Genomic DNA, 12,819 nt, shown 5'->3' on the forward strand with positions numbered 1-12,819 from the left:
CAGTAAGAGACAGCGGGCGACAGATATTAATTCAGCACCTGCTGGATACCAGGGCAGTGTGCTCTGTGCTGTGTGGCGGGTCTGTTACAAGGGCCGTGGAGTCAGTGGGGTTAGGAGAGGGCACCTTGGGCTGGATGTTGAAGGTGTAGAAATTCCCAGGGGGCAGCCGGCTTGGCCAGGAGAGTAAGCTGTTATCTCCTGGGTCAGGCCAACCTGGGCACCTGCTGGGAGAATCAAAGATGGTGTAGGTATGAGAGACGAGGTGCAGGTGAAAGGCTGGAGAAGCAGGCACCTGAAGAACTGTTTGATAAAGTGGAATGATTGTGGGCTTTGGAGCCAGACATCTGGGTTCTAATTCCACCTGTGTGGCTTTGGGTAAGAATCTGAACCTCTCTGAGTTTCCAGGTCTCACCCTTTGTGAAATTGGGCTAGTGCCTACTTGGCAGGGTTGCTGGGAAAATTTCAAGAGAAGATGCATATGAAAGCACTTAGCATAGTTTCTGGCACTGGGAACATCCTAAAAGTAAATTTTCTGAATTTTCTGAAAAGTAAAGAGGAGGCTGCTGCTGGAGGGGGCAGATACACTGGGAGGTAAGTATGGAAAGCAGCAGGAAAGTTTTGGCCTCTGTGAACTAGAAACTGATGTGCCTTTTGGAACCCAGCTGTTTTTATTTCTTGCGGGGAGCTCCAGCATGCTAGATCTGGCCCAGCCCATCAGGGAAGCCCCAGGTTCATCTATTAAAAAAAAAAAAAACGGGTTGGTTTTGGCGTGGGCAGTGGAATAACAGGATGTGGGATGATGGCTAAAGGGTATGGAGTTTCTTTTTAAGGTGATGAAGAGGTTTAAAATGGACTCTGGGAAACAAATGTAACATTGTGTGTTAACTATACCTCAATGAAAAAAATTGACTTAGGGGTTGATTGCACATATCTATGAATATACTAAAAACCATCGAATAGGATACTTTTAACGGGTGAATTGGATGGTATGTGCAATTTTATCTTAACAAAGCATTTATTGTTTTAAAAATTTTATTTACTTGAGAAAGTGAAAGAGCATGCACAAGTTGGGGGGGAGGGGCAGAGGGAGAGGGAGAAGCAGACTCCCCGCTGAGCAGGGAGCCTAATGCGGGGCTGAATCCCAGGACCCCAGATCGTGACCTGAGCGAGCGAAGGCAGATGCTTAACTGAGCCACCCAGGAGCCCCAGCTTTTATTGTTTTAAAAGGAATACTTCTTGCTGGACTAATCTGACAACAATGTGAAAAAGCAACGAGTATACCTTTAAAAAAAAAATTGGGTTGGTATCTCAAAGGGATCGAATGAGGATTAACTTAAGTAGATAATGCACGCCAAAGTGCTTAGCACTATCGTGACAAGGAGTGGGAGGTCTGAAAGTGCCTCCTCCTTTCTCCATCCCAGAGTGGCTGCCAAGAGAGCACGCCAGCAAGAGACCAACCAAAGAAAACAGAGAAGCTCTTTATGCCAAATCACAAAGACGGGAGTGTGGGGGAAGGGCAGGGAGGGCCTGGGAGGACCCCCAGTCCCTTATTCACAGGTTTAGATGTTGTTCCATCTGCTCTCGAAGTTTGAATTTCTGGATCTAGAGGAAAAAGAAGAGAGTGAGAGCCAGGCTCGGGGCCTCTGCCAGCAACAGTGACCAGCTGGCTTGGTTTGCCTGAGACTGAGGAGTTTTTTTAGGGTAAAGCCAGGAAAGTTTGGGACAAACAGGCATGAGCTACTTGGTCATCCTACTGCCAGCTTCTGGACAGACTCTTTTGCCCACTGCTGAGGGAGGCATAGGTGGGGCCACCTAGGCCTTCTGGGAACCTAGGACCCCAGGCCACCCTGCCCCCCTCTGGTCCCTTTACACACCTTTCCTGAGACGGTGAGGGGGTAGTTTGTGACAAACACGACATATCGGGGAATCTTGAAGTGGGAGATCTGCAGACCAGAGGGAGATAAAGTGTGAGGCTGGGCGAGGTCATAGGTTTAGGGAGATGGGGTGCAGGTGAAACCTGGGACAGTGGGACCGTGGACGGGCTGGCTGGCAGGGAGAGAGGGCTGAAGAACGAAATAACATCAGCTTGGGGCGGTTGAGGCTCCCACCTTCCCTTTGCAGAAAGCCTTGATCTCCTCCTCCGTAGTCTTTTCTCCCTTCTTCAGGCGAATGCAGGCACAGACTTCCTCCCCCATCCGGTCATCCTTCACTCCCACCACCTTCCCGAGCCAGAGACATTTATTAGATACTGCCATGCCCATCCCCGGTTCCTGTTCCTGGGGGCTCACCTGGGCTCACCTGGCCTGGGTGCCTCACCTGCACTTCCTGCACCTGCGGGTGTGTGTGGAAGAAGTCCTCGAGCTCCGCGGGGTAGATGTTCTCGCCGCCCCGGATGATCATATCCTTGGAGCGGCCGACGATCTTGCAGAAGCCCTGCTTGTCCATCACGGCTATGTCTCTGTGAGGAAAGCCCAGGAATGGCCTCTCACCTCTGCTTCCTCTGACTGGCTCGCTCCCTTATTCGTCAGACATTTATTGAGCACCTACTGTGTGTCTCGCACTGCTCTAGAGTCTGGGGGATACGGCACGAACAAGACATTCTGTAGATACGCTTTTCATGGAGGGTTTCTTTTCTTTTTTTTTTTTTAATCAATCGGGTCTCAGTTCAAACACGTCTACCTTACAGAGGCTTTCTCTGATCCCCCCCGAGTCTAAGAGAAGCGCCCCTCTCCACCACTGCCACTTTCTTTCCTCTGACCCTATTTTACTGTCTTCATGGTGTTTAGACAGGTGGAGAGTAAGAGCAGGACCCTCCTCTTGCCTCCCCTCGGACCGCCAGCGTCCAGAACAGCAGTGGCCCTGGGAGGCACGTGATGAGAACTTGTTCAGGGGACAGATGAGTGAGTCTTGGCTCAGATTTTGCAGACACTGTTCTCCCTGTTGTAGTTTAATGTTTCCAGCTCAGCTTCAGACCGCCCGCCCCCAACCCACCCCCACCGCCCCCAGCCTCTCCGAGGCCCTGGGCTGCCTCCTCACCCTGTCCGATACCACTTGTCCTGTCCAATCGTCTCCTCGGTCTTCTGGGGCTCGCCCCAGTAGCCCAGCATGACACAGTACCCGCGGATGCACAGCTCTCCGGGCGTGTTCAGCTCCACCAGCGTCCCCGTGTTCACGTTCACAATCTGGGCCTGGGACGGGAGCAGCCTCAGGCTGGGGCCTCCTGCGCCCTCACCTCAGGAGGGAGGGGGGCCCTTGGGGATGGGGGTGGAAGGGGCTTTGCTTTTCCACCCCCTGGCTCTGCTCATCCCGATCCAGGGAAGGGAGTGGATCCCCCAGCAGCCAGACACATGAGCTGGGCTGGAAGAAGGGTGCAGGCAAGGAGCTGAGGGGAAGTGGAGGGGGCGGCCGCTGGTGCAGAGGACGAGGCCCGTGGAGGGCCAGGCCAGCTGAAGAATTACAAACTCTGCAGAAGAGAAGGGAGTCTCCTCTTATTTCCCATCAAGCAGCAACTAAGGAGGCCGGGGAGCCGGTGTGGCAGGGCCATGGGGACAGGAGAAGGCAGAGTTGGAGAGCCCTAGCACAGAAAGGAGCCACAGCCAACGTGCAAGGAAAGCCTGGTCTGTGTGCCTCGGGAGCTGCATCTGGGAAATGGGGCGAACTCCGCTTGCCCCTGTCTACCTTGCAGGTGGGCACCCCGGCGAGTGGCAGTGAGACTGTCAGACACCTGGGAAGGGGCTAATGCCACTGCACACTCACCCCATGGAGCGGGGCAGGAGCAGTCTGCCCCAGGATGGTGGTGAGCCTCCGCGGAAGGGCTGCGTGGGCAATGACCCCAGAGGGGCCAGGGCACAAGGAGGCAGGGGAAACCAGGTGCAGGCTGGCATCAAGCACCCGTGTTGGGGCAGGCAAGGAGCCATGGCTGGGAATTTCAGAGGGAGAGATGCTCTGGGTCAGCCTTCAAGGTGCAAGGGGCCCTCAGAGGGACGGGCTGCTTGGGAAATGGAGTGTTTATGCCAAGCAAACAGAGGTGCTCTGCGGAAGGCGGGGCGGAGCAGGGGGGAGGCTATGGGAGAGAAAGAGCTATGTAGGAAAAATCTCTGCTCTGGCTCCTCTTTGAGGCTGTCCTGACTGCCCTGAGACAGGCAGTGGGCCTTGGCAAAAACACACCTCAGACAGGAAGGGAGGCTGCGGGGTTCAGCCGGCGGCTGCTCACGGCCAGTGCCCCAGCTCTTCCCTCTCAGGCCTCAGCCCACGAGGGAGTGTACGGCTCTCTAATTGAAGACAATAAACGTCCACAGGGAATGCACCCAAGCTGAGTGATAGGAGGTGGGGTCTGAAGGGCTGGGGCTGGGGCTCACCTCTGTGTGAGGCATAATTCTGCCCACGCTTTCTGCCTTCCGCTCCACAGTGTCCTCGGTGAAGTTCATGAAGGTCACAGGGCTGTTCTCAGTGGTCCCATAAGCCACCTAGAGGATTGGGGCAGGGTGTTTGGAGGGAGCCCTGGGGCTGCAGAGGGGAGGGCGAGCTGCCCTGGAGGAATGGGAAGGGACCCAGGAGAAAGTGAGGCAGCTGAGTGGTGGGAACTGAGGCGTTTGGGCAGAGGGCAGGGGTCCGGAGGCAGAGGCATTGGGGTGCTGAGCTGACTAGCTCAACTAGCAGGGTCCCCAGGTCTGAATTAAAATTGAGATCAGGGAAGCCATTCTTTCCCAGTCAGCGCCGTTTCCCAGCTTCCTGGACCAGCCACATGCCTGAGCCTGTGGTTCCCTGTGTTACTGATGCCCCCGCCTTCTCTCCCTCAGCCCTAGGCCGTCTTAGCACCCCCTTCCTGATCTCAGACTGCAACATCCCCTGCCCCTCCCTTCCAAACTGAAGGTCTCATAAACTTGATGAGAAAGCCAGCCCACCTGGGCCTAGCTGGGAACTGTGCAGATACAAACCACCCGAAACCTGGGATCAATGCCTGGCCTTGGGGTGGGTGATCCCCAAGCTTTGGAGAGTTTCCTGTAAATTGACTTCCATCAAAATGCAAAATGTAGCCAAAGCAAGGGTTTAAAAGCCAGTGGCACGCTCACCACCTAACACTTCTAGTGGTTGGAACATCCTGAGCAACAGAAAACCAGAAGCCAGCCTTGGAGGAGCCTTAAATACCACCAGGGAATGTTCTGAGCCAACTATGACCCCCCTCTGGAGGCAATGGGTGAAAGGAGCTTGGGAGAGGGGCTAGCTCCTGATCAGCAAAGACAACAGACCTTTGTCCATCCTCCACCCCACCCCCCACCCCCAGTTTCTTTTGTGTTAGCTGGCACACTGCTGGGGTCTGGCCCCGCCCCTCCCCCTCTCAAACACAGACAACAACCCCGACTGGGCAGCCCAGAGCTCAGACCCTGCCTGCCTCCCTTCCCCTTTCCACAGGAATCCGGACACCGTGGCTGGCAAGTGGACACAGAGACCTGGTCAGCCGCGGCAGGGCTGCCCACAGGACCAGAGCCATCCAGGGCTGGTCCCTGGTAGCCAGGACCTGACACTGCCCCCTCCCCCATAGTCCTGGGGCCACTGCCCAGGTGTGGCCTCTGCCAAGTACACCTTGGCGCCACTCTGGCCACCACCCTGTGAGACCCCTCAGGGGCAGGTCCTGACCACTGGGGGTGGGGATGAGGAGATGGAGATATTTTAGGGAGATGAAGGGTGGGGAGAGGGGTGGGAAGGGGGTAGATGGTGCGACTGTGCTCCTTCAGTTGTCCCCACTCGTGGCCTGTGGTCGTCAGGTGTGTCTGTGAGTTCTGCGGGTCGCCCCCCCACTCCCCGCCCCTGTTCCCACATTTCTGGTTAGCCTTCAACCGTGGAAAAAACGGGACAGGAGTGCCGGGGGCAGAAATTCAAGCCCGGGGCGGGAGAGCAGCTCCTGCGGCGGGGAAGGAGCGCCCATCTCCTTAGGGTTGGCCCGCTGTCCAGCCGGAAGGGGGAGCCCGCCGCCAGCGCGGCTCTCACGCTCGGCCGGCGCCGCACAACAGTGCCATTAAAGCGCCGCCGGCCGGCCGACCGCGGCGAGACTCGCGTCCGGCCGTCCGGCCCCGCTTCCTCTCTCCCCGGGGCCAGGGCGCCGCGCCGAGTGTGCATGGGGCGGGGTGGTGGCATGGGGGCGCGAACTTGTGCAAACAAGTAAGTTCGGGAACGCCTCCCTCTCCGGTGTAAACTCGGGGCTCTGGAGGCACCCGTACCCCCAGCCCCCAAAGGATGGGGAAAGGAGGTGGGGGATCGGAAGGGAGGCAGGATCTGAGCGCAGGGAGAAAGGGGGCCCCCCGCACGGTCCCCAGCTGGGGGCAGGGCCCCACCCCTCCCCGTCGAGGGCGGGGGCGCATCTCTGGGCGGGAGGGAGTTAAGCCCGGTGGCCTGGATGCTCCACGTAGGAGCTGGCTCCGGCTGCCGGCTGCGGTCAGGGCCACCGTATAAAGAGGGCGGGAGCCCGGAGCAACGAGGACTTGCCGCTACCCGCGCCCCACCGCCGCTGCCCCCCAGGCCCCGGCCCCAGGTGTCCCGGCCATGGCCCGTCCGATGCTCTTGCTCAGTCTCGGCCTCCTGGCCGGCCTCCTGCCGGCACTGGCCGCCTGCCCCCAGAACTGCCACTGCCACGGCGACCTGCAGCACGTCATCTGCGACAAGGTGGGGCTGCAGAAGATCCCCAAGGTGTCAGAGAAGACCAAGCTGCTCAACCTGCAGCGCAACAACTTCCCGGTGCTGGCCGCCAACTCGTTTCGGGCCATGCCAAACCTCGTGTCGCTGCACCTGCAGCACTGCCAGACCCGCGAGGTGGCGGCCGGCGCCTTCCGAGGCCTCAAGCAGCTCATCTACTTGTACCTGTCCCACAACGACATCCGCGTGCTGCGCGCCGGCGCCTTTGACGGCCTGACCGAGCTCACCTACCTCTACCTGGACCACAACAAGGTGACCGAGCTGCCCCGGGGGCTGCTCTCCCCGCTGGTCAACCTCTTCATCCTGCAGCTCAACAACAACAAGATCCGTGAGCTGCGCGCTGGCGCCTTCCAGGGCGCCAAGGACCTGCGCTGGCTCTACCTGTCAGAAAACGCACTCAGTGCGCTGCAGCCCGGTGCTCTGGACGACGTGGAGAACCTCGCCAAATTCCACCTGGACAGGAACCAGCTGTCCAGCTACCCCTCGGCGGCTCTCAGCAAGCTGCGGGTGCTGGAGGAGCTGAAGCTGTCCCACAACCCCCTGAAAAGCATTCCTGACGGTGCCTTCCAGTCTTTCGGCAGATACCTGGAGACCCTCTGGCTGGACAACACCAACCTGGAGAAGGTGAGCTGCTGGCCGCAGGGCTCTGCCCTGGCTCCTCTTCTGCCTTGAGGCTCCTCTTCTGCCTCGAGGCTCCGCGGGTCTGGGGCCACGGCTGGGCACCATCCCTTCTCCCCGAAAATTGCTTCTGTCTCTCTGGCTAGCTCCAAGGAGAGGAGCTCTGTCACCTCTGTCCCTCATCTTGCCTCATCCGCACCCTAAAGCCTGCCCTGCTGTCCCTGTCCCTAGTCTGAGCCACTGCCCTCTGAGGCTTCCCACTTATAGACGGAGCTGGGGCTGCCCTGGCCCCAGCGATGGCCCCTAGGAGGCATGTCCAGTGCTCCTGAAACCCCTGCTGTGGGCAGGAGCCCCCTCTTCCTGTTGGGCCTTCCATCCCTCCTCTGCTGTATTTTTCCTGTCTCCAGGAAACCTACCACCCCATAAAGGAAGGTTTGTTTATTGAGAAGCTTTCCAGAGGAGCTGGGCAAATCAGGCCCACAAAGAGACCCTGTTCTTGGTGGGGGGGTGTCCATGTGTGCTGAGGTGGGGTGGGGGACTGGGGGGTGAGGGGAAAGCAAACAGCGGAGGAAGAAGACCTCCATGTCCCCCAGAGGCCCTGGCGAATGTCCCTCAGAGGCCCTGGCGAATGTCCTCCCTCTTCCCCAGCTCACACACATCCACACCGCACCGCATTCCCAGGTCCATTTCAGCTGAGTGGGGCCCAAGGACCAGGGGCTTCCCCAGGTGGCAGGGAGGGCACCCAGGGCCTCCACGAAGGGGCAAAGGCGAGAGCCACATAGCACCGTCAGCCTTTGGCACAAGACTCCAGGTGTCTCCCCACGGAGAAGACTGGCTGTGCCTCACTATCCCCCAGAGCACTGACGGCCCTTTGCCCACGCTGGTCACCAGACGCATCTCCTGGCTGCAGCCTTGCTCAGTCCTTTCTGCCCTGTGATACCCAGATGGGGCTCCCTGGGGTTGGGGCGGAATCCCTCCTCGGGACTGGAAAATCACTCTGTGTACAGGGGCTTCGGCCAGGAGGTTTGGGTGGGGACCAGGGCAAGGTGTAGAAGACCGTCATCAGAACAGTCTGGTTCCAGGGAACTTCACACCCCTCCCTGAGCCACAGGGCACAGGGATGAGGGCAGAACCATACCGGGATGGCAGCCAACCTTTGTCCGGGGGGATGGAGCCCGCCTGTCTTCAGCCCCGGGCCCCTCCAGAGATAAAGTCAGAGTTCCCTGTGGCCCACCGGTGCCAGAGTGGCCTTTTAGTGGGGAGCAGGGACTGATCTGGGGCAGGGGAGGCCAGGCAGAACTGTGATGCCTGGGCCAAGATGTGGGCACCAATAGAATGTTTCCTCTGGAGCCATCCAGCCTGGCCAAAGTCTCTACCAAGGAGGCTCCACAAATAGCCTCTGGCAAGCAGTGAGGGAGGGAGCAGTGAGGACAGAGCTGGGGGAAGTCCCAGGACCCTGGGGCTGCGGGGAGCCTGGGCCCATTGCCCATCCCACCAAACACTGACCAGCTTCACCGGGTGCCAACTCGGGCTGCTGGAGCCAAACTCTGGCTGCCTCCCCAGTCCCAGTGTTTGTGCAGGGAGCGTGGTGCCAGGGGAAGAGGAGCTGGGTGTGGTCCTGCCGCTACTGTTTACTTGCTAGTGTGACCCTGGGCAAGAGACTTGACAGCCCCCCCGCCCCCCTCCCCCACCCCATCTGCATTTTGGAAATACAAGCACCTATCTCAGTAGGTGGTTGTACGGATCAGATCATCTGAGACACCCTAGTCACGCTGAAAGTCCTCAAGGAGCCACTGCCCTCTGGGACCATAGGGCTGGGAGAGGCTGGACCCTGGGGCTGGGGTGCTCACTCCTGTCCTCCTCACTCCCCAGTTCTCAGACGGCGCCTTCCTGGGTGTGACCACACTGAAACACGTCCATCTGGAGAACAACCGCTTGAACCAGCTGCCCTCCAACTTCCCCTTTGACAGCCTAGAGACCCTCACCCTCACCAACAATCCCTGGAAATGTACCTGCCAGCTCCGGGGTCTTCGGAGGTGAGAACACCCCCCTGCAGTCCCCCAGAATGCGCTCTCATGGGATGAAGCACAGATACCCCGGCCCCGCATGGAGACATCTGGGCCCTATGTCCTAGATCTGCTGCCTAGTAGGTGTGGGAGCCCAGGAGTTTGGCACATGAAGATGACGGTTCCAGGCCATCCTAGAGATAAGTCCATCCTGGCCCCCTGGCTCGCTGTCCCCTCCCCGAGCACTCCCACCTCTCTCCCCCAAGCCCAGCGACTCTCTGTCTCTCTAGGTGGCTGGAAGCCAAGACTTCCCGCCCTGATGCCACTTGTGCCTCGCCCGCCAAGTTCAAAGGCCAGCATATCCGTGACACGGACGCTTTCCGCGCCTGCAAGTTTCCCACTAAGAGGTCCAAGAAAGCCGGCCGCCATTAAACAGGTGGGGGACGGGTGGGCAGGTCCCCCATTCTCTTCTCGGGGATTCTAGCAAGGGAGGAGGATGTCCCCACAGACCCTCCATTTGTGTAGGGAGAGGAGGGGAAGGACAGGGGCTCCCCTTCTAAAGGGGAAAATGACACTGCCTGGGACTCCCCCCATTCTCGGCCAGCCTCGTCTGGGTTGTTGGACTCCTCTGACACCTGAACTTTGCCTCACCACAGGTCCTGACCCAGCCGGTCCTGGTGACCGGCCTCTGCCTTCAGCGGAAGAAACTACTGACCTTCCCACCTCTGACCCCCACCTTCTCCCCACAGCCTCTGCTGGCGCCAGAGCTGTCCACATCTAGATACGTCCTGGCAGGGGGGCTCGGGCGCTCCAGCACGAACCCAGCTCCACCTGCTGGTGAGAGCTCCATCACGCCTGGCCCCACCGCCATGGCTCCTCTCAGAGACGCTGCTGCCAAGACCCCAAGTCCTTCAGAACCAGAACAGGGCAGCCATCAGGACGGCCACCCTTCCAGAATCCTCTTCCCCTCTGCTCCCCTTTACCTTGCCATTTGGAAACAAACATCAGATCCTTGCCCCACCCCTTGCTTCCAGAAACGGTCTTGAGCCCATACCCCAGCTCCGCCAGCCCCCCACCCCCCACCTGCCAGGACACTCTAGCAGGACACTGGTGCTTTGCCGCATACCCTCCCATGCTGCACTTCTTTCCCAGATTTCCATGAATACAAATTTATGTATATGTAATATTTACTCCCCTGTCACCTATTTCTTTTTTTTTTTTTTTAAGATTTTATTTATTTATTTTTGCAAGAGAGTGAGTGAGCATGCATGAGCGCGGGGAGGGGTAGAGGGAGAAGCAGAATCCCCCGCAGAGCAGGGAGCCCGATGCTGGACTCGATCCCGGGACCCCGGGATCCTGACCTGAGCCGAAGCCAGATGCTTAACCGATGGAGCCACCCAGGTGCCCCCTGTCACCTATTTCTATGATTGGCCAGCTGCCAATAGGTCAGACTTTCTGACATCTGCTTTCTGGAAGGAGGGCCAGCTGAGAGGGTCTTCCTTGGAGATCTGGTCTGAGCTCCTCCCACACCCACCTGTTCGCACCCCAGCGCGGCCTGCCCCCTGCCCACAGCCCCCACCCAGCCTCCGCCCACTCACCACCAGGTCCTTCATGTTCAGCTTGTCAATGATGGCTCGGATCAGCTCTGGGGGTGCCGGGGACCCAGCAATCACACCTGAATCAGAGAGAGGACTGACACAGCTCCCCGCTTCTCCAGGCCCAGTGGACCCCCTTCACCTGCAGCTCCTTCTAGAGAAGAACGTTCCCCTCTGACCCTGGACTTATTCCTACACCTGGCAGCTGGCCTTGGGCTGGTGTCCAGGGACACTGAGGATTTGCCTCCCTCCCACCCACTTTTCTACAGTGAGCTTTTTGCCCCCTAAATAAAAGGCTGGGCACATATCTAGCTCAGCAATCCTGGCCTGGCCACCCTTGGCCCTACCCTACCTCCACGCATGGCCGAGATGTCATAACTGGAGAAGTCTGGCTGGTTCAGAATGTCCACAAACATTGTGGGGGTGCCATACAGTAAGGAGCCTCTGTGTAAGGTGGGGGGGGGTGTCTCAAAATCAGGCTTGGAAGGGGAAGGGAACTCCCTCTTCTCACCCATCCCACCCTGAAACTGCAGTAAGGGCCGAGGCTGCATATTTGGGAAACAAGGAGAAGCTCTTTGGAGGCAGGAACCGGTCCTCCCATGGGAGTCTCCCACTACCCCTGGTCTCCATTTCTCTGGGCTGAAGGGAGGAGACATCTCCAAAAGGGATCAGGGCCCAGGAGTGAGGAACAGGAGGGTCTCATCAGCCCCTGGGGGGGGGGGGGGCTGCCCACTGATGCCCACCTCTCTTTGCTGATGGCCTCCAGCGCCTTCTTGCCATCGAAGGTCGGAGAGGGTAGGATGAGGGTGGCGCCATACATCATGCTCACCATTGTGCCCCCCACAGAACCCAGGCAGTGGTACAAGGGGCTGGGCACGACCATCCGTGATTCCTCCGGCATCTGGGGTTGGAGGCGGGAAGCCGGTTCTATCCGGAGCCCAAAGCCCCAGGCGCCAGTTCGTCTAGCCAGCAGGGGGAACCCAACAAGACCCCCCCCCAACCGCCCCCTGCAGGGCCTGGGCTAGGCCCCTCACCTTCAGGTGCATCCTCAGCCGTTCCCCTATCAGGTTGGAGTTGTTGACAATGTTGTAGTGGGAGAGGGTGGCCCCCTTGGGTCTGCCTGTCGTCCCCTGATAAGACAAGCAGGTGGTGCTTGGCCTCCTGCTCCCCATCTCCTTCCCCGCTCTGGGTCCCTGTGTGGGAGAGCCCTGGAACGGGGCGTCAGGAGACGGGGACTACTGCCCCAGATCCATTCATTCACTGAACACATGTTCACTGTTCAGCAGGCGCGTGCGCGGTGCCAGGTGTTAGGATCCAGAGGTGTGGAAGGTAAGGTCTCTGTCCTTATGCCACTCATAAGGTTGCTCAGAGGACTCTGTGGCCCACCAGCAGATTCCCACTCTGGGCCTCAGTTTCCTCATCTGCTAAATGAGGAGGCAGATCTATCAGCTCTGGCCTGTGCCGCCAGTGCATCTGGCCCTGGGCTGAGGATGAGAAGGCGAGGGCGGGGGGCATGCTACAAGGACACCAGTGGCTGATGTTTTCCAGAGCAGAGAGGACAGTGAGGGCCAGCCCCAGGAGGAGAGTGTCTGCACTCCGGACCTCCTTGGTCTTGGGCAAGGGTCACAGGGGTGGGCAGGGGGTAGCATGCCAGCCTGGAGACCTCTGCCCTACCGAGGTGAACTGGATGTTGATGGGGTCATGGCAGGACAGGAACTGCCGGTTGTACCGGAGCCGGGCCAGATGCTGCTCTTTGCCTCCAGAGGCCACCACCTCATCCAGGAGCAAGGTCCCCGGCAGAGGGTCGTCCACCGAGATGACCGTGGTCAGGTCTGGGAGCCTGGCGGTTGGGAGGGTAGTGAGAGTCAGAGCCTAGGGAGACATGAGCCTCATCCCTGAGGGCGCGGGGG

The 12,819-nt window shown here is 59.0% G+C and overlaps 2 protein-coding genes across 3 annotated transcripts in view; one reads left to right on the forward strand and one right to left on the reverse strand.

The window, feature by feature from the left end:
* Positions 1-805: 805 nt before the first annotated feature.
* ACSF2 (acyl-CoA synthetase family member 2) overlaps positions 806-12,819 on the reverse strand; it is a 39,993-nt gene continuing 27,979 nt past the window's right edge. The window contains exons 6-16 of one of the 2 annotated variants that reach the window (XM_027625594.2): positions 12,584-12,749; positions 11,944-12,039; positions 11,653-11,810; positions 11,262-11,353; positions 10,913-10,989; positions 4,359-4,466; positions 3,037-3,188; positions 2,317-2,458; positions 2,109-2,219; positions 1,875-1,943; positions 806-1,602 (exon numbers count right to left, since the gene is read on the reverse strand). In XM_027625594.2, the coding sequence (XP_027481395.1) occupies positions 1,552-1,602; positions 1,875-1,943; positions 2,109-2,219; positions 2,317-2,458; positions 3,037-3,188; positions 4,359-4,466; positions 10,913-10,989; positions 11,262-11,353; positions 11,653-11,810; positions 11,944-12,039; positions 12,584-12,749 (1,222 nt within the window). In that variant the 3' untranslated portion in view covers positions 806-1,551. The remainder of the gene's footprint in view (positions 1,603-1,874; positions 1,944-2,108; positions 2,220-2,316; positions 2,459-3,036; positions 3,189-4,358; positions 4,467-10,912; positions 10,990-11,261; positions 11,354-11,652; positions 11,811-11,943; positions 12,040-12,583; positions 12,750-12,819) is intronic. The other variant, XM_027625595.2, reaches the window with a different exon arrangement.
* CHAD (chondroadherin) lies at positions 6,062-10,492 on the forward strand. Its single transcript, XM_027625598.1, has 4 exons — positions 6,062-7,314; positions 9,181-9,344; positions 9,605-9,750; positions 9,971-10,492. Exons 1-3 carry the CDS (start codon positions 6,541-6,543, stop codon positions 9,744-9,746), a joined length of 1,080 nt encoding a protein of 359 aa, XP_027481399.1. The 5' UTR covers positions 6,062-6,540; the 3' UTR covers positions 9,747-9,750; positions 9,971-10,492.

This window comes from Zalophus californianus, chromosome 16 (genome assembly GCF_009762305.2).
Source record: "Zalophus californianus isolate mZalCal1 chromosome 16, mZalCal1.pri.v2, whole genome shotgun sequence".
NCBI lineage: Eukaryota > Metazoa > Chordata > Mammalia > Carnivora > Otariidae > Zalophus > Zalophus californianus.